Raw genomic sequence first — 26,092 nt, forward strand, 5'->3', positions numbered from 1 at the left:
TTGCGTAAACGCCAGGTATAAAAGGCATAACGCCCGTCCGTCTCCATCACTTGCGCGACTCTCCTGTCAGAAAACGCCGTGCCGTCGTTCAGCCGCCTCTCATCCAGCAGAAAGTCATGCCTTCAAACACCGCCGCCAGCATGTTCGGTGGAGCTGGGGGAAGGGGCTCCAGGGCGTCTGTGGCGACCCTGGAGGGGCTGCGCAATGTGCTGCGCAGCGAGCCGGAGAGAAACGCCGGGCCCGTCGCTCCAGCGGCACGCGTCGAAGCCGACCACGCGCCCGCTCCCGCCTCCGCCGCCGCCCCCGCTGCCCCCGTGGACGACAAGCACACTATGCAGCGTCTGAACGACCGGCTGTCCGGGTACCTGGGCCGGGTGGGGCAGCTGGAGAGGGAGAACGAAGAGCTGGCAAAGGAGATCGATGAGATTTTGGCTAACAGGAAAGCCGCTGATGGACGCAACTGGGATGAGGTTGAGAAACCCCTGAATGATCTCAAGAAGGAGGTTGGTCCTCACCACATTTCTCAGTACAAAACGTCTTTTACATTTTTGCATGGATGAATCTTCTCAGAAAATATGATAATATGCAGGTATTTAGATGTAAATGATTGTCTCCAGTTAACAACTTGTAATACCACACATTCATCCTCGTAGATGAAAGACATCGCCAAGGACAACGGCAAGCTCCTGCTCCAGATCGAAAACAGCAAACTGGCTAACGCAGACTTCAAGAAAAAGTGAGTCGAGTGCAAATTTTTATGTTTGGAAAATAATTGGAAAACAATTTACAAGTGAAACACGTGGTTTAGTCAACTTCATTTATTTTCACCGTTGGTTTGTGAGCCTCTTTGTTGGTTACTCTCCCTGTATGCAGGCTGGACGATGAGATAACTGCAAAGAAAGAATTAGAAAAAGAAATAGCGGCGCTGAAGGACACCATTGAAGACACCAAGGTGAACCATGCGCAGATACAGAAGGAGATCGATCTGTTGAAGGAGGAGCTCACTCGTCTCGAGAATGAACACAAAGATGTGAGACTTGACACAAATGCACCCCAAGAACGTATCACAAAATTGCATTTTGGGAAATCTAACGAAAACTTGCCACTCTTGTAGGACGTGGAGGTCCTGCTCAAGAAGATCAAGAACTCCGAGGTAAAGGTGGAGATTGAGTCCTCGGGCTCGGACCTCAGTGAAATTGTTAACAAGATTCGCATCCAGTACGAAAAGATATCCGAGAAGAACATGAAGGAAAACAATGATTGGTACCAAAGCAAGGTACGTTACCTAAATACAGACCTATAGTTCCCTTCGGTCCATCACCTCGGTTCATCTCACCATTCTAGTCTTTCCCCTCTCCAGTTTGAAAACCTCAAAGTGGTGGTGGACAAAAATGACGAGGACTGGAATTCTGCAAAGTCAGAGCTCAAGGAACTGTTGACGCAGAAAAGATCAGTGGAGCTTAAGATCCAGGGTATTCAAAGCAAGGTAACCACCTCTATTCAGAAGTTTAGAGATGCCTTTTTGGAACTTTCCATGTTTTCAAATAATGACTCTGCAGCCTTTGCCAAACTCAGGGGCGTTAGTTGTACGGTCAACTGCAGTGCGATCAGAGTCAGAGTGACGAAGCTTGAAAGCATCCGTCTGCCTTGTCATTACCCCGTAAACCTGGTACTTTAAGACCGGCAAACTCTTAAAACATGTCACTGGCTGCCCGCATAACAAAACAAACTATGAACCGTTTCAAAAGGCTCGGGGTCCAAACAACTATTGGCTTTGGCCTTTTTGGTTTTCTATCTAAAGACAAGATATTTAGACACAAGATCCTCCCCAATAGCCTAAAAAACACTTTTTCAACTCTTTTTTTTCCAGATTAACCATCTGGAAGAAGCCCTGAGCAAGACCAGAGAGGAAAACAATCAGCGCCTGAGCCCTCTCAACCAGGTAATACTGCGCCTGGAGGCGGAGCTAAGGGATGTCAGGGCCCAGCTGGAGCGCCACATGAAAAACAACATCCACCTCCTGGGTGTGAAGATGCAGCTGGAGGACGAAATGAACAAGTACCATCGCCTGATGCATGACATCACTGCGGAGCCCGAGAGGTGAGGGACGGCGGGGCCCCAGAGACACCACGCGGCGATTGTGTGACGTCAGAGCTTTAGATGCGGCCCATTGGCTCAGATTAAGTTATGTCGTTGGGTACAAGACACATCGAAGCTGCAGCTGGTTAGCTTAGCTTAACACAAAGAGCGTTAACAGTGGCGAGGCAGCTGGCCCGGTCCTGTCCAAAGGTTATCACAATCTCATCAACACTTCTTCAGCTCGACCATTCCACATCTTGTTTTACATGTTTTAGAGCAATGGCACACGTGCATGGTGCACAGTGTACCTGTCTCCCACTCGTTAGCATACTTATCCTCCTTTTTCCCGACAGTGTGGAGTTGTCTTTAGAAGATGCGCTGCAGAGCGGTAAGTTCAGGATTTAGCCTGTCGATCGAATAAGCAACGATTTGATCCCAACGACTCCTACATGTTTGTGATGCGATCTGATGGAAAAGTTTATCTCTATCTACAAGAACGTTCCTGGTCAATGACAGACTTGCATGCTGCCTAATTGGCTCCTTTCACACGGGAAGAATATATTTAAATGATCAGAATTTGACCCCCATCTGTCGATTTGAAAGCCAGCTTGGTAAAAGCGCAACAGAACATGTAGAGTTAAACTTGAAATCTGTCATTAACTCTTGGAAGATGTAATTTGGGGGAAACGTGCTTATATGCTTCGGAAGAAAGGATGCCGACAGGTGTTGATCTTCACATCTGTTTCTGAGCCACAGAGCAAATAAGCGTGTTTCCCGAAGGGTCAAACCTTTTCTCTTACCGGTGCCCGTGTCACTCAACGGTCCCCTGTAACTGCATGCAATCACACACCATGTTTTAACACTTAATCCTGGATTCATCAACGTAATGAGCCCTCCTAACAAAAAAAGATGTGTTTTCTATGAACTGTAGACTCGTACAATATAATTAAACACATTTATTCTTATTTATTCCAGAACACCAAGTGCCTAATCAGAAGAAGGAAGAGGCGAAAGAAGCAGCTCCGGTGAAGGAAGAAAGCTCTTCCTCTGACAAATCTGCCCCCCCCAAAGCGCCTAAAGCAGAAAAACCTTTTCCTTAATATGCAACATCAATTCCTCTCCTACCTCATCGCCCTCCTCCTATGACGATGAAGATAAAAAGAAAAGGCCCCGATGCTAGAAAGCTTTCCCGTGTCAAACTCTTTCCTCCTGCCGCTGTCTAACCTGTAAATCTACTGTGGGTAAATAAAGGATTCGAAAAACAAAGTGACACAAATCATTTCCTTGTTTTTTCATACTCATTTTTTTATGAATATGGATTCAGATAAAAGGTGAACCATCAATGGTCAAAACATCAAAGTGGATCTAGAAGTGTAAATGCTTTGAATGTATCCATAGATCAATACTCCTGTTGAACACTTATGTAGAACGGAACTATTCTTACTAGAGGAATCTGCCTCCATCAAGTACAAACTTAATCTCTAAGGTCATTTAGCACCATTTCATTTAAGTATGGTTTATTTCAACGGGTTCTTTAAAAAAGGCCTCAAACTGAGAGCCACTGAAACCAACGAGTTTTCCGGTTCATTTACAAATATATATTTTCACAAGAATGTGAGAAGAACAGGCAAATAAACAGACAAAATATACTATCTTTTAAGAGTGATTTATTCTTTCAAATGACATACAGACAACATGAAAGCAGAGGGGAGGGGGGGGGGGTTGAAATCATCCAATAGATGGATATCGCATCGTGAAGGTTGAGGGGCGAGCAAGAGTACCAAATGGAGTAAAAGATATCGTATCAAAAATTTCAATTTTGTTTTCATATATATATTTATATAGGACTAATAATTCTCTTTAACTATGCAAAGCAGGGAATGCCCATGTTTCCATTTATCTCGAGCCCACATTATTCATAAAATCAACAAAAAAAACATAAAAAGGAAAGACTGGACATGTATTTGGGTGCTGGTTGAGAGCATTGAGGGGAGTCCTGTCTGGCGGCGGGGCGTCGAGTCTCAGTGTAGCGCGGTTGTCTCCCGGGTGGGGGGGTGTTGGCCTCAGCGGGAGAACGTTTTTCCACTGAAAAAGGAAACAAAGACACGTTGGCAGACACACAAGGACTGTTCTTTGATAAACTCGATAGTGAAACGACTCCGGTTTCGGTCTTAAAGGACAAAAGAACGATTAACGAGGATTTCGTGGCAGTCTTATCTTTCTGTGTCAAGCCGACGTGATCGTCAAAAGGTGATGTTTAAAAAATTCCTCCCTGACTCACTTCAAAGTGCAGTCACGGCAACAAAAACAAACAGGGAGAAAAACAACACAGTGCTACACTAAAACCCCCCACTAAATTAACCCTAAAGAAGGGAAAAATTCTATAAATCTACAAAAATCAAATCGAGGTGGTCGGAGGCCGAGCGGCGGCTACGTACGAGATGGTCTTCATCTCCTTCTTCTCGGCGTCGGGCCGAGCGCGGTTCAGCACCTTGAGGAACTCCGACGTCTTGGCCCTCATGCGCGTGTGAATGTAGGCCTTTCGCAGGGAAGAGGAGATAGTCATCGTCGCACAAACATCAAAACACAAAGCTGCACGTACAGACCTCTTTCCCCCGCGAAAGGACACTCCCCAGCACCTCCACTCACCTTGGAGCACTTTATGTGGTAGTGCAGGTAGTCCCTGAAGGTGTGGATGAGGTTGATGGTGTTGTCTCTGGCGTTGGCATTGGTGTGACGTGGAAACAGGACTGGGGGGGAAACAAACATCAAATCGGTGGAAACACATCAGCATCGCGGCAGAAGACGCGGGACGGCGAGGAGGGCGGCGGGACCAAGCACCCACCGAAGGTGATGTATCCGATGTTGTCCCCGACGGCGGCGTCCGTGTCCTTCAGCTCCAGCGGGGGCTCCCTGTGGCTGAACAGCACCTGGGGGGCCGTGTGGCTCGCTCGCCGACCCTCTTTGAACTCCTGCACACGGACGGAGAGAACACGCAACACGCTTATCCTCCGCTCCATAATTGAAAAAGTTTGCTTTTTGGATTAGAGAAGTATTTAATCCACAATCTCGCCTCACACACCTGCATGAAAACCTTGCCGATGATGACGTCGTCGTCGTCTTTGAACACTGTGCTGAACACGACGGTCACCCGGTCCTTCTTGGCCTCCAGATACCTGCCGATTGAAACACGCGTCAGAGGGCTCAAAAGCTTCGTCCTGTGAGGCGCATTTCCCATTTAGAAGAGCCGCGACACGAATCGCAGCATTTCCCACGTTACCCATCGCAGCTGAATGAGTGGCGGGATTTGCACTTACATGGACTCATCGTCTCGGTAGTGGACCACGGCCCTCTGCTCGCCCTCTTTGCCCTCTTCCTGGAACTTGAAGTACTTTTCAAACACCGAGGCGAAGCAGTTCCTCTTGAGCATGCCCGCCTGGTGGACGACGTCGTCTTTGTTGGCCGGCAGCGCGTCCAGGTCGTAGAGGAGGGACACGTTGTAGCCTGGGGAGAGGGACGCCGCCAGAGAGGTGGGAGCAGTGAGCGAATGAAACGTGGCGCGAGACCTACAGCGGGCGACGGGTCGGCCAGTGCTTTTTATCTTCTACGTTGTTACATTCAAGAAAAATGGGAACTACCGCATAATTACAAATAGCGATAGAGGAGGGGGGCCGGGGGGGTGTAGAAATGAGGAACAAAGTGGCTGCGTGAGAGTCAGTTGCCTATAAATCTCAAGCAATCGGTAACTTAACTTACCAGCCTCGGTTGAAACCAGGAAATTCCCATAGACCCTCTTGAGAAGCTGTAATTTAAAAACATGACTTATTATTTTCACCTCAATTCTCTGAGACAGAAATACAGAGAGACATTACAATACCGTGAACACCAAGAGAAAGATCTTAGTTCACACAACAGAAAACAATGCAGGAGAACAGGAACGCAAACGGATTTTTAGAAATCACTCAAGAAAATGTGCATCTTATGCCAAACCGGGCGTAAAACGTGCGAGTATCTGACGGTTGAGTACAGCCGCCCTTTGATGTTCCAAATTCTTCCTACTGACATGGTCTGACAAGATAAGCGGTGTAGCAGAAATGTCAACACCAATAACACGCAGGGGGTGGGGGGGGGTGGTGGTGGTGTGTATGAGGAACAGGAAGGGTGTTTGTGATTTAACAACACGGGACCTCCCTGATAACGAACACCTGTCCTCCTGGAATGAAGAAGACTTGGCAGGTAACACGCTCATCAAGAGGAGGAGGAAGCCGGATGGAGACAAAGTGCTGTGGAGAAAAAAAGCCTCCGGCCTCCAACCCTCGCTGTGAAAAGCACAGCTAACCACGCCAACCGGAGGAGAGAGAATGTGTGGGCCCAAGAGGACACCCACCCCCCGCGTAAGGCTTTCAAAATGTCTTTCTATCAAGGGCCGATTAACAGAATGTGTCACTTATCCCCCTGCTCCTCGGTTTTAGGGAGCGATGGGGGAAGTTACTGGACGGCGGCCAGGGCGCTCGCAGTCAGCATTTCCTCGCCTGGCGTGCGTCACACAAACTCACTTCCTGTTTCTACCAGAGGCCTCGGCAGCTGCTTTCTTCCTTACATGGCAACAGAGCTCTTGTGGTGGAGGGGTGTGCGCGCGTGTGTGTGTGGATAACAATCATTACCTCTTACTGCTTTTTAAAATATTTGATCAGCTTTAGATTTAGGTTAGAAACCAGCGTGACGGGGTTGGCTGCAGCAGTGCATGTTCCTACGGCGACCAGTGTTCAAACAACCGGCGAAATCAAATGTACATAATTAACTGTTGACCTCTGCGTCGCTAATCAATTTTCAGTGTGATAAAATCATTTGCACTTGACTTTTAAGACTTTTAAGACCTTAAAGACACAACAGCATGAAGTCAGACACTTTGAGGTTTTCCCATTCTGCTCCTTGTGCTCGTACACTGTGTCAACCGCTGCTGACGGAGGTGAATGTGGATTTTAGAATTCGAAAGCGGACATAACTGAGCGTTTGTGAGGCCCCGTTTCTGTCTGGGCAGGCTCACAGACACATTTCTTTAGGTCACGTGGCTCGGTCGTTTGCGCGTGGTACCTCGTCAGCACCATGCTCCTGCAGCTCCTTGTAGAACTTCAGGGAGATGCTGACCATCACTTTGGTCTTTTCCCCATTGGGGTTGGAGATGTGGTACAGGACGCCATCAAAATCTGCCGCAGAGAGGAGCATTACACATGAGAGAGCCTGCAGGCGATTAACGCGGGGCGACCACGATTGTTCAATAAATGCTGGTACAAGATAATTCATCTCACGTTTGAGCCGTGACCCTTTGTGCCAACTAGCATCAATTACTGGCTGAGCATGTGCAACAGGTTTATTGTATAATTAGGATCTCGTTCAAGAAGATCGAAAAAATGAAACTCCCGATAACATGCCACGTAATCTCACCTGCAAAAGTCACATCGACGGCCTCAGGCTTGGTTCTGCAGGCAGAAAATTAAATTAGAAGACGGATGAAGCCACGAGTTGTTAAGTCACATATAATTGAGTCGGCGTTAAATATGATCCGAACCATCCCTCACATCAACAACAAAATAACACACTGATTTGCTGCCATGTTGAATCAATTAGGTGAGGAGCAACGATTTGCATTGTGATGATTTGCTGCTTGCGACTTCACGGTGTTGTATGATTTCTTTCATTATTTTATGGCCTTTAAAAAACCCTGCAATGATTAGTCAATCAATCAAGAAAATAAAATGTCAATGAATCCATTTTTTTTTTTTTTTTAAGAGTAGTTCAGAGTCACTATTTCAGTCTGAGAATTGTTTAAACGGAAAGAAATGTGAATGTTTCTGTAGGACTTCTAAACTATTTTGCAAGATATAGAATGGAAGCTGCACGCGGCTCAGACTTGACTGAGCTCGACTACAAGAATGCGGAAGAGAGAGAGAGAGAGAGAGAGAGAGAGAGAGAGACGATGGTTGGCTAACAAGTAGCCGCTAGCGGGTCCTGCGGTGACGTGGGAGGCATACAGGAGCTACATACATACATTTGGGTTTTACTGTGTGGCAACAACGACTTCAAACCACCAACGCCTTCTCTCTGTTGTCGTACTGTGATTAACGTGACGTAATAGTAATGAAAGGACACCGGAAGTGAGTTTTGCTTCTCCTGTCGGACCCGACGTGTCAACAACTGCACTTCTTAGCAAATGTAAATTCCAAATGCTGATTTAATCCATCGGCTAAGGAGTAACTTCTTGAAGAGGCTTGTCCAGTTAAACATGGATGCTTATGTTTGGATACCCAGCGAGTGACGCGTTACTGCCATCAGCCACATCGCGGTACAGCAGCTACATTTATGAAATCAAATGTAGCCACGCAAATGGTTTTATTTTACATGCGGAAGGTAATCAGCAGAAAGAAAAACAATACCAAATACTTTGCTATGATACCTTCACTCGGAAATAACTGCGACGAGTGCCACAACCAATCGGGTTTACACATCGCGGCATAACACCGCCCGAGCAGACACACCCCAGTTTAGGACAAGCCGATCGCGGTGGGTCCCTCATTTAATTCATTTTTCATTCTGGGAGCATTTTCAACGACAAACTCGTCGACTTGAACACGGCTGCAAACGGTTTTCATCGGTCTCGACCCCCCCCACCCCCCCCCCCACACACACACACCGCGCTCCATGTAACGCAGCCGTCGTCTTCGGTAGACCGCTGAAGGGGAAGCTAGCCGACGTTAGCAATGCTAGCCAGGTGTAACAATGATTCCTCACCCGTTGGATGCGCCGTCGAACTTCAACGACAGCGTCTCTTCTATGATGCGGTTGTTGATTTCTAACAGGATCATCGCAGCGGGCGCCGGTGTCGAGCAATAGGGGGGTAATGGGTGCTATTTGCTGGATTAACCTCTTTGTGTCAAATTCTGCTATTTTTTCCCTGCCTTGACAGATCAGACCGCTTCCGCCGAGGCTCCTTCCGCCAGTCGCTTCCGCGTATTTGACACTCAGGACCCCGACAGATGAGGGGTCCCGCAATGTTGCCTGTAACAAACTCGTGACCACGGTGTAGTTGACCTCTCGCAGACTATTTGGAGAGAAACGGATCTGTGCCCGATTTACAGGACAAAGGGGATTAACGTATTTACAGGTGATCGGGTTTGCGTTTAACAAATATCCAAATATAAAAAGGCTCTAATGAAAAACAAATGCATATTCTTCATATGAAACATGTATCCATAATTAATAAACCACAATCAATTGAAGGTATCTAGATTATGGACTAAAAATGTCATAACTATAATATGATCCTAACTATTTAGAACACGCCTTACAGAGATGGTCTATCTGGTCTATCCAGCCAGACAAAATCAAAACATATGATCTATATCTTTAAGCTTGTATTAACAAAAGCCCTCTATATGTAACTTGGTTTATTGTGTTATATTTTTAATACATATTTTAAGAGTAATAACAAGATCAAATCTGTATTTTTCTGTTCTTTATAACACTGTAATTATGCAGCATAGGTCTCTTGAGTGTTTGAATATGTAAGCTGGGTTTTAAATTTACCATTTCACTCAACTGTTCATATGGAACCCACATAAATCAACATAGAATACATCCATTAGGCATCATTTAAAAATCTGTTATTTAATACTTTTAACCCCAACCACCTATCATGACAAAGAAATTGTCGTGGTGGGTGGAATATTTTTCTTTGACAGGATAATTATGATGTGTGGAAAATGTAAATGTAACCTCAGTAGATTTACAAGATATGTTCCAAATAACACCCAGTAGTGTTACGTTCTTTCACAGTCATAACTCCTTTTTAAAAAAGGAAGTTGTTTAGGGAATGCAACAAAAGAACAGCTGTGTTGTAAACATGCAAATATAAAGAAGAAACATTCATGTTGGAATGCAGCTGGCATTCAGTCACCGACGGTTCACCAAAATTAAAGAACTGAAGTTGCATTGTGTAAATTTCCTGTCAAACTTCTCAGATGGTTTAATTTACACTGTAAACAGCAAAAAAGGATCCTGTATATCAATGAATACAAAATTGTGTATCAGAACAATTCTTGCATTTTTTCTTCCCAATTAATCATCTCACAACACCTCAGATTTATGGAATATTGTGGTTTACGATAGTTAAAACTAGTGTCCCCGGCACCAGCTGCCACAGTAAAAGGACACTTGTATTGGTGATTGATGCATGAGCATTGGCCATCTAAAAACAACATTAATGGTACTATAAAAGTCACCGGTGGAATTCTTGCTGAATGAGTCATTCTACTTAATATAGCTGATTGCATTTTTGTACTTTTACATAAGGAGGATTCTGAATGATTGAACTTTTTACTTTAGCATTTCAACATTGTTCTACCAAATTATTATTGAAAAACAAACAGATGAGACGACATCATGGCGGTGACAGCAGAGTAATGGCACAAAGCCAACCCCGTTGTCAAATAGAAAACCCATAAAAAGTGTTATCCTATAGCATCCACACATAAACTGAATCCAACCAAAGCGGGGCCTTTTTAAAAGGAATTAGAGCCTTGTATTTTGCAGGGATCATCCCAATACTGCTTTAGAGACAAGCATCTTGACAAGCCGACATCTATTTCACTTAGATTGTCACACGAAGGACACACACAACTTCCAAAGAACGGTCACGAGTCACAACGACTTTGTTGTGTTCCACTTGACCTTTTCTTTGATTGTACAGAAACCAAGAACAGGCCATTCTCTTTGGGGGACTTCCATGTTACTTTGGTTCACTTCAGAGCTTTTCACAACACACATTTTGCAGCCTCAAATCTGAATATCGTGACTCCCCCTGCTGCCTTTTACCCTAATTTATAAATGTATTTGTGCAGCATATTTTTAGTTTAAAATCCTGATGCGATAATGCATTCATCTACTTTGCACCCTCAGACATCCAAAGACAAACATCTTGAGAGGCCAACAAATATTTCCCTTAAACTGTCACACGAAGCATGCACACAACTTGGCACAGTATGTCGGCTTCCAAAGAACAGTCCGGACTTTGCCAAGTTCACCTTGATCTCTTTTTTTGAATTATACAGAAACCAAGAACAGGCCATTCTCGTTGGGGGACTTCCATGTCACCCGAGACTGAAAAACAATGCTGGTCTTTAGTGTCACGTTGCCTTCATGATCACATCTCTGAAGTCCGTGTGGATTATAGTGTGTCAAAGCTCTGAACGCCAGAATGTTGTTACGGAGACAAAGGGGAGGAAGAGGTGATGCCTATACCTGCACTTTATAATTTGTCGGAGGAAGAGTGACAGGGACAGATTCCTATCAGTTTAGTGCCCTGTTATTACTGATGTACAATCAGGTTTCTCCACATGCTCACTGAGGTCTCAACATGGGTGCTGATTACTTTTAGACACTGATACACTTGCAACAGCAAGAATGAGAACAACATGTGTAATTTCCAGAAAGTCTCACATCCTGACCTGCTTTACCAAACGCCCCTGTTTACCCAACAACTTGCATCGGTACAGCAACATATTGGGGAAGGACACAGGAAACTGGGGCAACTCGTCATAAGAGACATTTATTGTAGAACATTTAGAGGTCGTAATCATCTGCACGGACTCCTTTGGGCGTTGAGTCGTTGTAATCTGGAGGGGCAGCAACATCAAAAAGACAAAGGTGAGCGCATGAAATAGTACATTCATTTAGGCCGAAACTAGAAAGAAACTAAAAGGAGATTATGTAACTTTTGAAAAACAGAATAACCGAATCGTATTGGTGCAAAGCAGTGAAATTGATGAATGATGGAAACAGCCTTGCTCGGATTGATACACCCAGGGGTTTTGGTTTATCGCTCCGGTACGACCAGCGGCTCATCGGGGATGATATAAGCTTATGTACAATTCTCTACTACAGGTCTGTTTTAATAATTACCATTGTACCCAAATGTTTAAGAAAAGTTACTTTGGCTCACTTCGAAGCTTTTCACAACAAACATTTTGCAGCCTCAAATTTGAATATCAAGACTCCTCCTGCTGCTCTTTCCTCTTATTTTTAAATGTATTTGTGCAGCATAATTGTAGTTTCAAATCCATGTTACAATGTATCAATATACTTTCCATCCACAGTCATGTCGTACATCTTTACCTACGAGGAACTGAATTTGACCGGCTACGATAATCTTACGCTCTACATCTTGGATCCAAAGACCTTGCCATGTCCACTAAATCCGCTGCCGCCTGCTGAAGCTTGGGCCCTTTGCGTCCTCCTCATAATCATCTTTTTACTGGCGATACCAGGGAACCTGTTGGTGGGGTGGGTGATCGGCACCAGCAAGCAGGCACTGACCCCATCGGACGTGTACTTGTTTCACCTGACAATGTCTGACTTTCTGATGGCCTTAACCATCCCATTCTCGGCTGTACATCTGATACAGGGGTGGGTCTTTGGAGACTTCTTGTGCATATTCCTCAGCCTCGTCTTCGAGGCTAACTTCTACACCAGCATCCTCTTCCTCACCTGTATCAGCGTCGATCGTTACCTGATGATCGTGCGCGCCAGCGAGAGTCACCGCACCCGCCAGGCGATGCGCCGCCGGCTCCTGTGTGCGACGGTGTGGGCCCTCGGTTGGGCCCTCGCTCTGCCCGCGCTCTTCAACGACGTCTCCAAGCTGACCGCAGAGAGGATGACTTGCGGCGAGAGCTTTGACCTCGGCAGCGCCTCCTCCTGGAGAATTGCCACTCGCGGCTTCCGCCACATTTTCGGCTTCTTCCTCCCTTTGGTCGTCATGGTAATCTGCTACAGCATCACCATCACCAGGCTGCTGCGCACCCGCGGTTTCCACAAGCACCGGGCCATGAAGGTGATCATTGCCGTGGTGACGGTGTTTCTCCTGTGCTGGACGCCGTACCACGTAACCATGATGGTGGACACACTCCTGAGGGCCGATTTGATCCCGCCCGGCTGTGCCCTGAGGAGATCCCTGAGCACTGCTTTGTTTTCAACCCACGGGCTGGCGCTGTTCCACAGCTGCGTCAACCCGGTCCTCTACGCGTTTGTGGGAGAGAAGTTCAGGAGCAAAATGATGCAGGTGGTTCAGAGGAAAGCCCGGCAGGAGAGAAGGTCGGGGTCAAGGTTCAGCAGGTCGACATCTCAGACGTCAGAAGGCAACGGAGCTCTGCTCTGAGACGTATTTCAATCACTGTCCCTTTTTTGTTATTTCCATTTGAAGTCAGAAGATCCTTGTCATGATTTAATCAGCGTGACTAACTCTCTACTCTTGAATTGTGGTGAACTGCTGCCATCTATTGACTTTTCTGTTGTCTACATCCACTATGAAACCCTTTGGATTTCCGTTCTCTGCTCTGATAAAGTCTCAGTTCATTTTGCTGAGGAATTTAACAGTATTTTTTATTCTTGAGACGCTTTTTAGTGCTTTTAATCAAAGAATCTTGGTCTGCATTTATTGGCCCAGGAGGAATACACGCCTTCACTCGTGTGAAATATATTTTTGTGTTCATTTATACCTGCTACAAAGTTTGTATAAACTGTAAATACTATTACCACTATTTTTCAGTAAAAGTGCGAATGCTACACAAGTTTTTGCAATATTTGCTGCACTGACTGATTTCATCTTGTGGACCTGTGTTTGTTTACCCGGGGTCATCCTAACCAATTAGGTTTTGGACTTACCCTACGACCAACAGTTGTAACTCTGAAATAGGCTGAAATGGACAACAATCAATATTACACTTATAGGGCTTTTCCTAATCAAGGCACAAGGTTTATGAGGTCAAGAATAAACAGACAACTGGCAAAACTCCATATGCTAATGAAGATACTACCAGTGGACCTCATGGTCAGACTGTTTTGCTCATAATTATGTAACGCCTCTAAGTGATGCAACCATGGGAGCAACACTGCAGCATGAACAGCCATCTTGAATATTCAGTGCCCAATATGACTGAAATTTACATTTAATTTGACGATTTCATATTTTTAAAACACCTGGATGCTTGTCTAATTCTAATAATAGTGGGACTGTAATTCGTGACCGAACCAGATAAACAAAACAATATCGGAAACTTTAAACTAATAGCAATAAGGTGACACTACAGTATGTAATTGTATATGTTCTGCATGTGATATTACATGAAAACGTAATGTTATTTTTTACATTATTATTATTTGTGCGGTTAACCAAAATGACTTCATAAACTACAAACATGAAAGTATTATTAAGTCAATGAAGTTTTCAAGCGCTGACAAAGCTGCGGAACTACATTTCCCAGAAGGCAACGCGACGAGAGACGAGGGCGCTGGGAAGCGAGCGGGCGAAGCGCTTCTGGTGAGCACTTTCACGAGGTAAGTTGTGCACCGACCGTTAACTCGGTTTCGTGTGCCCGAAAATGATAAATAACGAATCGGTGCTTCCGTAGCAGAAGGCCGGCGCGTTGTGCGCGTTAACTCGTGCTGTCAGCTGCTCGCTTTAAATGCTGTCATTCCCATGCCAATAAAACCAGCGCGAGTGCACTTTCTATTCTTATTTTGAATTCGCACGTTCTGTTAGCAGGCTAGCTGACTCGCTATCACGTCGCACACGTGTGCTAACGTTGCCGCTGCGTGGTGGTTGTATGCGGGTCGTTGTGACGTAACAACCCGAGCGTTTTAGCACGTTAGCAGCTAACCGAGCCGTCATTGAGGCTCTGGCATGCTGACAGCGGTTACTCAACGACGGGCTTGTGTCATACAACGTTAATTTACGTTAAAACCGTTAAGTCTTAATATCCCGTGACGTAACTCGGGCCATGTGATTCACTCCGCAGGTGCGTGATTTAATAGGAGCATTTGTACTTAAGATGCATTATTTCTTACTGGAAATGATTTTGATTTCTTTAAAATATTGTATGATCAATCAATAAGAAGACTAGTTTAGGGTCAGGAAACTTGTATGGGGTATTTCTGCCATTGCGCGTATTTTCAACTGAAAAAAATATATTGTAAAAATCAACCTGAGATTTATTGTAATTGTTGACAATTGAAGCCCACTTTGAGTTTAAAGCAGTGATTTAATCTGCGACAGTAGAAAAGTAGCCAGACTCTCGCTGTCTTTACACTGCAGTGTTAAAATAGTCTTAACCACCAACGTTGTTGTCTTTTCAGGTTAACAATGACCCTGGACCCAGCTGCTGGATAGCTTGCTGTCAAAACAATGGAGCAAAGGTCAATAGTTTCTCCGACACGCGGATGCCTGCACATGGCATTTTTAACCACCGTCATCATCCCGTCTATTAAGTTGGTTTTCCCCGTGTCAGGGCTCTCTGGCACGGAGACGGATTGAAAGCAATCGGCCTTGTTTTCTCATCTGGATCAGGAACCGGCAAGCCTTTCACGTCTAGACAAATCCCCACGCGGTGATTTGACAGCGCGACATGGGAAAGTTTCACTCGGCCTCACAGAGTGGCCCCGCTCGCCCCGCGGATGACCCAGCAGGAAGTGGGGACCGATCAGAGGGGGAGAAGGAGGAGACGGGCCAGAAGCCGCCGGCATCGGAGGACGGCGGAGCACACGGCGACGCAGATGTGGAGATGGTCGCCTCCGAGGGTCCGTCTCCTCCCGGAGGCCCCTCGGAGGAGGCTGCCGAGCCCACTAAGTGGAAGGGGGCCGTGATATTCTTGTGTTTCTACGGGTTTATGGCATCGATAAAGCCCGGTGAGCCCTTCATCACACCATATCTGCTCAGCCCTGAGAAGAACTTGACCAGGGAACAGGTCAGTGGTGTCATCAGGCTGTGCGTGTTTGTTCAGGCATCCATCTCTTACACATGCAATTATTGACCAAAAACAGAGCGAGACGTGCAGAGTTGTACCCCAGCCTCCTACATCAGGCTAAAAGGTAACCTATAAGGAGTCTTTCTTTATGCAGCCGAGCGCTCGTAACACAGTGGAATGAATCAATGTCCCCTGGAGGGTTTGCTGATCCCTCTTACAGTGGTCAAAGTTCACATTCCTCCAAAGTGGGTCTGTGTAAAAGGTTTGTGAGGAACAGCTGGCAAATGAGCCAAAGAAAGTGATTTTGTAGATTGAGTTCATTTCTTATTTTAATCATTTCCCTTTTTTAGATCAATTTTTTTTATTTTGATCATGATTTGATCCCAATAGTTACTTTGCTGTCAAAGTGGCGTTCAGAGAGCAGAACATGTTGAATATGTTGAGTATAAAAAAGAAACAGAACCAAATAAGCCATGAGTTATTTGTTTGTTCCCATACCAGTGTCACTATCGTGACTAAATTAATATTATATTGTGTGTTTGTTTGAATCACTGCTTCCAAACAAGCATGTCACAAAAAATTAAGCTGTAATCATGATTGTAGTTTAACTTTCATTAAGAGTTTGTACAAACATTGCAACAATTGTTTCATGCTCATTCTCAGCTGTGACATCGAGATTGGTTCATAATCAAAGTTGACAAACATGTTGTGAACACAGACCGCAGCTCCGATCACCCAATGAACCCGATTTGTCGTTTCCCAGGTGACCAATGAGATCACGCCTGTGCTGACCTACTCTTACATGGCGGTGCTGGTGCCGGCCTTCCTGCTGACGGACCTGCTGCGCTACAAGCCGGTCCTCGTCATCCAGGGCGTCAGCCAGGTGGTCATCTGGATCATCCTGCTGCTGTGCACCAGCCTGCTGGAGATGCAGTTCATGGAGTTCTTCTACGGCATCACCATGGCCTGCCGCGTGGCCTACTCCTCCTACATCTTCTCCCTGGTCAGCCCGGCCTTGTACCAGCGCGTGGCCGGGTACTCGCGCTCCGCCGTCCTCCTGGGGGTGTTTACCAGCTCGGTGCTGGGCCAGCTCCTCATCAGCTTCGGCGAGGTCAGCTTCTACACCCTCAGCGCCGTGTCGCTGGGCTTCGTCAGCTTCGGCCTCACGCTCTCCGTGTGCCTGCCGTGGCCCAAGCGCTCGCTGTTCTTCAACCGGGCGCGGTTCCGGGAGCAAAAGGAAGCGGCCGCGCTGGCCGCCAAGTCGGAGCTGGACAAAATGAACCCGAAGGAGGGCGCCGCGTCCTCGGCGGCCCCCTCCCCGTGCTCCGCGTCACGCTGGAGGGACTCTGTTTTTGTGCAGATGCTGCTGGAGGTGAGAAATGTGGCGAGGAGGCCCAACCTGAGGCTCTGGTCCCTGTGGTGGGTGTTCAACTCCACCGGGTACTACCTGGTGCTGTTCTACGTTCACATCCTGTGGAACAAAGTCTATCCGGCCACTGAGAACAAGAACGTTTACAACGGGGGAGTGGAGGCAGCTTCTACCCTGCTGAGTGAGACATTTCTGGAGCTACAGTAGTTAGTTTGTAGTGTGTTTAGGATTCAGCGTTGTAGTCTCGGGTGCTTTGAATAGTCTCAGCATGCAAATCAGGCATCGATATTTGGATGTAATTTATGGGTACAACTGCTCTGTGTTCATCGGCAACAAACACAGAAAGACCAAATACGTGTTCCTCCGGGATCCTTTGCACAGGATTTTAAGGCAAAGATCAGAAACCACAGCATGGTTGGAGGGAATGGAGTGGATTATACAGCACATTAACGGTTGCTTTTGTATAAAACACTGTTTGGGTAAATGAGACCAAATACTAGTTAGTTCTGACATCATTACAGCGATCAATCTGAATGAAAGAACCCTTTTGACAAGGTGCAAATATTAAGCATCATTATAGCAAACTGCAGAAGGTGAACGTCCTCTTCCTTTCTGTCACGCCACTTTTTATTAAGTCAACCCTTTAATCAAAGTCCAAAGGCAGCAGTGTGTTTCAGTCACACCCAAGCAGTACGACTTTGTGAAACAAAATCTAACGGAAGTAAACTCCCTTGGCGTGACTGCGGTTACATAACTGTTCAGTGATAGTTTATTTCCACATCGAGGAAAGTGACGATATCAAAACAATTAAACGGCAAAGAGTCGCGATGTCGCGCGGGGAGTCTGCAGCGCTCTGATCGATGTGCGTCTTCCCGCAGGCGCGCTGACTTCCTTCGCCGCCGGCTACGTGAAGATTCGGTGGGACGTGTGGTCCGAGCTGGTCATCGCCGTCATCACGGCGCTGCAGGCGGGTCTGCTGCTGCTCATGGGCACCACGGACAACATCTGGGTGTGCTACATGGCCTACGTGCTCTTCAGAGGCTTCTACCAGTTCCTGGTGCCGATTGCCACGTGAGTGCGGAGTAAAAAGAAAAACCCAAAACTTTGATTTAAGCAGCCGTGAAAGGACACCCGTTGTCCTCGTCCCTCTGCTCTGTGGTGGTCACTGTGCCGTCCCTCCGTAGTTTCCAGATCGCCTCGTCGCTCACCAAGGAGCTGTGCGCCTTGGTGTTCGGCATCAACACTTTTTTGGGGACCATACTGAAGAGCATCATCAACCTGATATTCTCTGACCGGAGGGGCCTGGCCTTGGACGTGCACTCGCAGGTTGTTGCTTATTACTAAATCAAGAGTAGAAAATGGAATCCTAAGACTCTTAACAGGCTTAAAAATGTTTAGTGATACAAATTTTCAATTCTATTTTTCCTGCTTCAGTGTTTATTTTTTGCTGCTTAAATATTTTGACTTGCAGTCCGATTTGACGCTGAATTTTTTTTAAATTCTTTCTTCCAGTTCCTCGTGTACTTCATCTACTACACCATCCTCACCGTCGTCTACTTCGTCTGTGCTGCGGTGGTCATCGTCCGTCACTATAGAAACCAGCGCAGAGGAGGAGGAGGCGGGGACGACCTACCGGCGGCGTCCACTGAGCTCCGCCCGGTGGCCGCCGAGGCCGAGCCCCTTTCCAACGGCGGCGGTGCCAAAGCGCAGTGACGAGCCCATAAACTGCTCTCCACCGATGTCTTAACTCGAGCCCGCTTTGTGCCGACGAATCGCTTTAACCGTCGACGTCCAGCGAGCAGTTCACACACCAGACGGCACAACCACAACCATAGAAATGCCTCTTCTGCTGCACCCCCCCCCCCCCCAGTAGAGAGGGCTGTTAGTCGCACAGCTGATTCATTTGTGATGTATTTCACACCTTATCGTCACACACCTGTTGTGACATCACAGGGCTAGTGACCTTTATCCGGTACACCTTTTTCTTTCTGTATTGATAATCAAATTGCACATCAGTTATCATTTTCATAATCAAATTCTCAATTTTCGGTATTGATAATCGAGTTGCACGTCACATTTTCATAATCACAATATGAAATTGATCAGTTCATGTGAAGCTGGAAACTGCCCATTTTATGCATCATTTCAGAGGAAATGATTTTGTTGCTGCTGTAATGCTCTGAAATGTAGAAGCTTCAGCATCGTATTTGTAATTCTCCTTATTTGATCCATTTAAACAAGCTGCAGACAGAAATCACGTGCAATTGATTTAAACATTGCTAATTGGCAATAAGTCCAAATGCACATCACTGAACTCTGATCATCTGACGTGATAATTCGGCGCTGTGTCGGCTGAAGATGCAGCCGAGTAGAGTAACTCTAATTGCGGATAATTCTATTTCCTCTGTCTTTGAATCGTTACCTTCAGTCAGTCACCAGGAAGCCTAGAGACACGTCCTCGTGTTTCTAATAGGGATCTTTGACTGAGTCAACATAGGAATGCAGTAGTACCGATGCAACAGCAACTTAGGTACAAACTAGTAGTTATTTTTTTACCACATTTTGTAGTTTTACATTCATTATGTTTCAGTATTTTTGATTTTATATAATGGCGTTATGCACTTGTGAATCTGTCTGAATGCTGTAAAAGACACTGACATTAATTACATGTTTATTTTGTATTCACAAATAAATTGAGTTTGGTGGATGAAAATACCAGCAGTCTTTTGCCTGATACTTAAACATGGTTGTGTTTTACAGTCATCTCTCCGCCACCCGGCCGTACTTGTTAAGAACATGTTTGATCAGCTGCACTCAGCATGAAGAGGCCTCTGATCTGCTTTTCTCGCTCGGCCAGTCGAGTGTTTATTCAGCTGAACGGAGACGTGATGAAACATTTCTAAGAGAAGGAGAGGAACGCTGAGACGAGAAGCTCCTTGTCTGCATAATCACCCTTTTATTAAGCAACCATTCCTCCAGTATATCATAATCACACTGGAAATGTTTTGACGTACAAGTGAAATCTTTTTAAACCTAAACTCTGACATTAATAGATGTTTCTTATGCTCCAGATCAACAAGCTCAGAGTGAAGTGAGACGACTTGCTGCCCTCAAGTGGTTCAACTACAGTCAGTTTCCAGCAGTCACATTAAGTACACAAGTAAATTGATGTGGAAAAGAATATTTAATGCATCCCATATAAAACCACAATTTATGCGTTCATTTTATTAAAGGCCAAAATAAATACTAGCTAACGGTTTGATGCAATGTAACAAATGTCAGTGAAATATCAGTACGTGGCGCTGCTTTGTTAAACTATTACATTACAACAGCTGATTTGTACGATGGCCCTGAAGTGCAAAACAACGGCAAATAGGAAAACAACGAAACTAGAAAATGCATTTCCTGCTGAAAATTATATTTTGAAATGATGGAATTGGGTGAGGGGCGGTTGGGAGACAGAATGTTTCTTATTCAAACTAAGAAGGTATTACTGGATAGGCCTCATCACAAACATTACAGTAAATATTCCCTCCATGGGGCTTTTAATTTGAAATTATTGAATTGGGTGGGGGGGGGGGTGAGGAAGGGAGGGGTGGTGAGGAAGAGATAGAGAGAAGGGAGAAAGAGAGAAAGCACCAGACAGAGTGATTGATTAAGAGTGAGAAGAAGTCAAGGAAGTGAATGTCGTTGTGCGTTCCTATTTGCTGTTGTGTTTTGCACTTCAGGGCCACCGTAGATTTGATCCTGATCTTGATCAAATACCTTTAGCCGGGTTGTACTACAAAGTATTTGACAACAACAAACAAAACTAAGAATGCATCTCTGCAGGAGAAACAAAGGCTAAAACACATCTAGTACATCTGCACAAAAACACACACAGTCCTTCAGGACACATAAAATCACCACTCAATGGGAAGCAGGTTAGTAAACACGCGACCCAGACAGGAGAGCTTCTGACCTCAAAGGCCAGACCCCCGCCCCCCAGTCGGATGAGCTCATGATAACGAGAGGGGGGGGTCGGGTTAGAAATTCCCCGAGCTTCCTGCTATTGTCTAGAGTTTGAAGCCAGGTAACACAACTGTGCCCTCTGTTTTAATTCATTTCCCTTCTTACGTAAGGACATAAGGTAGACCCCCCCCCCCCCTTTGGCAGCGGCATCAACTCGGCACTCGGTTCAAAAACCAGCAGCACAAATTCTGCTCCTTTCAGATCACATTCTTCGAGGGATGATCTTTCAGGGGGGGGCGTGTGTACTTCTTCGCTGCAGGTGGTCGTGTTTTCCGCCTCACAGGTGACCTGGCGTCCCTCCGTTGCCTATGACAACGGGGTCTCCTCTGCCACATGACAAAGTGCAGAGTCACAGACTGCAGATGGAGAAATATGTACGGTAAACGTATGTATTGTTTCTAGTGTCTTACCGTCCGACTGCCCCCTCTCTTGAACAGCCGTGCCATTGGATACGGACCCATCTGTTGCTGTATTTCATTTGATTATTTTTTTTAACAATATAAACACAGACGTTAATCTTTCATCGTGATATGACTCAAAACGGACTGAAACTCACATGGCCTCTCGTTCTTCCTCCAGAAGTCTGTGATGAGGGGGGCAGGAAGGTAATATTAACAGAAAACACAGAAGAAGAAGAAGCGGCGCCTCTACGAGGGAAAGGTATGAAGATTTATAATTAAATGTACTAACTTGGCTCCCATGGCATGGATGCTGCAGGGAGAGGGTTACAGCAGATCGTATGTTAAAACAATGTCACCAAGTAACAACTTTTACACTGTAACATGTGACTCATCTCGGACGTACGTACTGCGGCAACATCCTACAATTTCCCACAATGCCTTGTTTGTAAATTCTGTACAAAAGGGTATTTGGTTGCTTTGAGCGATTCCTTACTTTTTTGGAAGAACCACATTCCTAGAGGAAATAAAAACAGTGAACAATGATTAGCGCTCCCGTCGTTAAGCATAAAATAAGAGAGATGGAAAATAATGGAAAATTAAAAGAAGCCGCTCTCACCCGTTGTGCATCTGTGAGCGGCGGCCAGCAGCAGCACGGCGACCAGCAGCGCGGCGAACACCACGCCTCCCGTCGAGAAGTTCGGCCCTCTTACGGGTGCTAAGCAACAACGTCAGCAGGCCCCGTGGGCTCGTTAGGGCACGGCGGGGCCAAAATGTGCACGTTTGGAGTGTACTTGGTGACCCACCTTTGGAGAAAGGGTTGGGCACGGGTTCGCTGCTCTCCTGACTGACCGGATTCTGCAGCACGCAGCGGAACTCCTGCACCTCCCAGCTGTCCTCCTGGAAGCAGAGCGGCGAGCGCTTTACTACCGCTCATGCACGCGCGCAGCAATCGGTGGGGAGAAAACATCAGGGCAGTACACTGCACCGGGGTACCTTGGCGAGGCGTAGCTCCTTGGATGCAGCCGTGTCTCCTGGACTCCACCTGTAGGTGACGGGTGCGGCGTCCGCGACGTCTCCGTCACAGCTCAGGGTGCACAGGGTCCTGTCGGGGTCACACTGTTTGCTGACGGTGGGTTTGGGGACGGGGGCTGTCGTTATCAGGGAAAGAATACATACATGTGTATGTAAACAATGTGGTCTGGTGTCTCATATCATTAAGTATTGAATTCAATGAAAAAATGCAGCGTTAAAACTGGGGAAGATTTTTTTTCCACTTACAGATGACGATGAGATGAATTTTCGGACCCGCCATCTCCTTTGTTTCCAATGTGTAAAACCCGTTTTCCTTTGGAGTCAGTCCTGTGATCGTCAACTCTCCATTCGAAGTGTTCAGCCTACCGCGACCTTCAAACAGACACGGGACCAGGTCAGCCGAGAAGCCAATCAAAAAGCTCACATATGCCCCCCCGGACACGGAGGAGAGGCACTCGGCTCGGCGTACCCTTGAAGTCACGATAGAGAGTGATTTCGGCTCCTTCCCACTCGGCGGCCAGGTTGCCATCTTGTTTCCACACGATGGTGGAGGACACGGAGATGTTAACCGGCCTGAGAACGACTCCATCGCCCAGCTTCCTGTAGATTGTGATCTCTGCAAAAAGAAGCTCAGAAGTTGTACTTATCGCTATTGTACTCCTAACTTGTATACTTCTACTCTCTTCTATTGTTCTCCCAACCGTTATACCTTTACCCGTTTCTAGTGTACTCCTAACTGTTATATGTATACTGCATTATATTTTACTCCTAACTATGGTATTGTGTTCGTTCTCTGCTGTTAAAAAGTCATCACATGTCCTCTGCAGCGATTTGGTTGGTGGCCTTTTGGTTCAGAGTGAACCGTGACAACTGTTTTTTAGTGGGCGTGTCGTGGAACACTTCCAAACATGTGTGTTGGTGCTTTTTCCGCGATGCTTGATAGTTATTTACACTTTACATCTACGTTGTTAAAAAAGTGCTTTACAGACGTGAAATCCGGAAATACAGCAGGGATTGAGCAATAACGTTAATTAGCAACATCAGTATAAAGGGAGAATTGCAGTTTGTGCGACCTCTGCTCAGTAGAAATATATCTCGGAAAGCTGTAGAAAAAAAAGAGCACCGATGGACCCTCGCAAAGAGAACCATTTTTTTTGTCATATGCATTTAGATGTTATTGAGAAAGAAATCAGGTAAGGTGATGGGTAAGATTAAACTGACAGTTCTGTAATCTTACAATATAATAGATTACTCGTCAATGCTTCTTCTCAGATCCAGTGCACAACATCTGAACATCGAAACATCTGCTCAACCATTCATCTCCTTCCCGTTGTCAAAACAGAGACCATCATATCAACAACGGTGCTGATGAACTTGAGAGAACGCCCCCTGACTATCATCTTGCTGAAAACATGGTGTCCTAAAACATTAGTCTTATCTGGGTGGAATTGAAAGGGTCTAAATAGAGAGAAGTCTAACATTACAAACGGGAAGATAAGTCATATTGTAAAAGTAATAATACGGTGGAAATTTGCCATCACTCCTGCTACTGTCCGCTCTGCACCTATTGCATGTCAGCCATCAGCAGTCTTTGTGCTTTGTCTCTTCACAGGTCACCACGGATCGTGGTTCTATCTGGACCCTGGTCTTGCCTCTGTGCTTCTGTCCATTGAATGTTTTGTTGCTCTCATTCTGTACATCTATTGCACTTCTGTCCATCATGGGAGAAGGACGGCCCACGGCTTTGCTCTCCCACAGGTTTCTTCCTCTTCTCTCCCTGTTAAAAAGGGTTTTGGGGGAGTTTTTCCTGTTTCGATGTGAGGGTCCTGGGACAGAGGGTGTCTTATATGTACAGATTGTAAAGCCCTCTAATGCTAATATTTGATTTTGGGAAGGATTAAATAAATGTAATTGAATTATAATTGCTCCTGAGTTTTTGTTCTTGGAGATATTAAGGCATGGTGATTTTTTTATTTGTTTGGCAATTGTGAGCCATCAAGCAAATTACTTATAAGATGATTAAGGCCTTAAGGTTTCTACAAAAACTCTAATCAAGCAGTGTTTACAATGGCTGTAAATCATGACGTCCACTTCTTCATTTTGTGGATAGAACATTACTGATATTATCTTCCTTCTGTGGCTTAGTGTTAATAATTATTTATTATTTTCACAGTATGCGGCATCGCGAAAAGGCACCGATAAAGTGTTCCACGACGACGCGTGACGAATCTTCAGCAATATGTTTGCGAATGTGTGACGAAACAGGTGACCGAGGCAGAAAACATCTGCCGCTGAATGGGGGGGGAAGACACAAACACGCACGCGTAGACAAACCAGTAGGTTCAAAAACCAGTAGGCACGTAACCCCGGGGACACGCAACAGCGCGACACCACTTGGTACTTTGTAACGCGTAAAACGTGGTCGCTTACCGGTGCTCGCGGACACCACGGCCAGTAAAACGCACAACAACCCGGCCGCTCTCGTGGGCGTCTCAGTCGGCCACATCGTCCTCTTCCTCGCTTCAACTGTCGGTCTATCCGCTTCTGTTTCGACCGGAAATTAACATTACGTTATTTAAAAGTATTTAAAAACAACAACGCAGCTGTCGTATTTGTGTTTAAAGTGCGGTTGGCTCGCGATAAGTAGAACGTGAAGCGAAAGTGAAGGGGATCTGGAGCGGGTTCCCGGTGTTTCCGCCTCCAACCGGGACACGCCCGCACGCACGCACGCGCACTTTGATTCACTCCGTGCTAGTTGTCGGACCGACACTAGCCGACACGGATGTAGTTAGTTAATGCCACATCTGGAAAAAAGTAGATACAAATAATAAATACATATACACAAACCAACGAAAACGGCACTATTCCCCAGAGGTTGTTACTGCAGAAAACGTTTACTGAAATAAAAATCAATAGACCCCATTTTATGCTCCGATTACATCGTCATTATGTAGACTGATGAACAGCATAGTTGATAAGTGCATAATTGATCATTTTTGGGATTATTGGCTTTGGTGTCTATATAAAGGATTGGAAATATCTGTGAGAGTACAATAACGTATATTGTTATTATTTGATCGTTATTGGACGTTTTGATTTCCACCGTCTTCATTTTTCTTTCCAATTATGTTGATGTTGTTTGAGCAGACTTCTTGAAAAAAGTGAAAAAAACACAAGCTACAGTAATAGGTTTTATATATTGATGATCTTTTATCAAGTTTCATTGGTTACTGACTGATATTTTTAATTTCCTTGCAAACAATGTAGCTCCACTTTTTCAACTTTTCTTTGCTTGCATTTGATCATTTAAGTTTGATATGAAGTCTGTGTGGCTTAAAACCAAAGCTAAAAACAACAGAAAATTGTTCGCATCATGAAACATAATGTCCCATCAACTGTTTCAATGC

The 26,092-nt window shown here is 45.6% G+C and overlaps 5 protein-coding genes across 11 annotated transcripts; 3 read left to right on the forward strand and 2 right to left on the reverse strand.

Moving 5' to 3' along the window:
• Positions 1-116: 116 nt before the first annotated feature.
• LOC120824781 (keratin, type I cytoskeletal 18) lies at positions 117-3,345 on the forward strand. 2 transcript variants are annotated; one of them, XM_040185843.2, is made up of 8 exons: positions 117-503; positions 654-736; positions 874-1,030; positions 1,115-1,276; positions 1,361-1,486; positions 1,871-2,100; positions 2,433-2,467; positions 3,055-3,345. In XM_040185843.2, the coding sequence occupies exons 1-8, from the start codon at positions 117-119 to the stop codon at positions 3,177-3,179; spliced, it is 1,305 nt and encodes a 434-aa protein (XP_040041777.2). In that variant the 3' UTR covers positions 3,180-3,345. The 2 variants fall into 2 exon arrangements, with proteins under 2 accessions (XP_040041777.2, XP_040041787.2); XM_040185853.2 differs by lacking the exon at positions 2,433-2,467.
• Positions 3,346-3,729: 384 nt separating this feature from the next.
• Positions 3,730-9,198, reverse strand: arpc2 (actin related protein 2/3 complex, subunit 2). The gene is made up of 10 exons (XM_040185887.2): positions 8,869-9,198; positions 7,525-7,559; positions 7,174-7,286; positions 5,836-5,881; positions 5,397-5,583; positions 5,162-5,255; positions 4,925-5,051; positions 4,729-4,829; positions 4,518-4,618; positions 3,730-4,164 (listed from the first exon to the last, which is right to left on the reverse strand). Exons 1-10 carry the CDS (start codon positions 8,940-8,942, stop codon positions 4,143-4,145), a joined length of 900 nt encoding a protein of 299 aa, XP_040041821.1. The 5' UTR covers positions 8,943-9,198; the 3' UTR covers positions 3,730-4,142.
• Positions 9,199-11,530: 2,332 nt separating this feature from the next.
• On the forward strand, positions 11,531-13,710 carry cxcr1 (chemokine (C-X-C motif) receptor 1). Of its 2 annotated transcripts, none has more exons than XM_040185776.2 (2): positions 11,531-11,781; positions 12,231-13,710. In XM_040185776.2, exons 1-2 carry the CDS (start codon positions 11,550-11,552, stop codon positions 13,286-13,288), a joined length of 1,290 nt encoding a protein of 429 aa, XP_040041710.2. In that variant the 5' UTR covers positions 11,531-11,549; the 3' UTR covers positions 13,289-13,710. The 2 variants fall into 2 exon arrangements, with proteins under 2 accessions (XP_040041710.2, XP_040041718.2); XM_040185784.2 differs by lacking the exon at positions 11,531-11,781 and adding an exon at positions 11,885-12,018.
• Positions 13,711-14,347: 637 nt separating this feature from the next.
• slc19a1 (solute carrier family 19 member 1) lies at positions 14,348-19,954 on the forward strand. 4 transcript variants are annotated; one of them, XM_040185745.2, is made up of 7 exons: positions 14,348-14,466; positions 15,265-15,324; positions 15,417-15,872; positions 16,636-17,422; positions 18,120-18,312; positions 18,426-18,567; positions 18,754-19,954. In XM_040185745.2, the coding sequence occupies exons 3-7, from the start codon at positions 15,534-15,536 to the stop codon at positions 18,952-18,954; spliced, it is 1,662 nt and encodes a 553-aa protein (XP_040041679.2). In that variant the 5' UTR covers positions 14,348-14,466; positions 15,265-15,324; positions 15,417-15,533; the 3' UTR covers positions 18,955-19,954. The 4 variants fall into 4 exon arrangements, with proteins under 4 accessions (XP_040041679.2, XP_040041696.2, XP_040041687.2 ...); XM_040185762.2 differs by having other exon boundaries at positions 15,476-15,872; XM_040185753.2 differs by having other exon boundaries at positions 14,462-14,927; positions 15,476-15,872.
• A 452-nt stretch (positions 19,955-20,406) lies between these two features.
• LOC120824813 (uncharacterized) lies at positions 20,407-25,441 on the reverse strand. 2 transcript variants are annotated; one of them, XM_040185899.2, is made up of 11 exons: positions 25,116-25,436; positions 23,155-23,301; positions 22,932-23,057; positions 22,647-22,801; positions 22,457-22,550; positions 22,270-22,368; positions 22,147-22,167; positions 21,943-21,963; positions 21,809-21,835; positions 21,663-21,719; positions 20,407-21,578 (listed from the first exon to the last, which is right to left on the reverse strand). In XM_040185899.2, exons 1-11 carry the CDS (start codon positions 25,189-25,191, stop codon positions 21,559-21,561), a joined length of 843 nt encoding a protein of 280 aa, XP_040041833.2. In that variant the 5' UTR covers positions 25,192-25,436; the 3' UTR covers positions 20,407-21,558. The 2 variants fall into 2 exon arrangements, with proteins under 2 accessions (XP_040041833.2, XP_077956716.1); XM_078100590.1 differs by having other exon boundaries at positions 22,270-22,550; positions 25,116-25,441.
• Positions 25,442-26,092: the final 651 nt, after the last annotated feature.

The sequence above is a fragment of the Gasterosteus aculeatus genome, chromosome 1, assembly GCF_964276395.1.
Source record: "Gasterosteus aculeatus chromosome 1, fGasAcu3.hap1.1, whole genome shotgun sequence".
Taxonomy (NCBI): Eukaryota; Metazoa; Chordata; class Actinopteri; order Perciformes; family Gasterosteidae; genus Gasterosteus; species Gasterosteus aculeatus.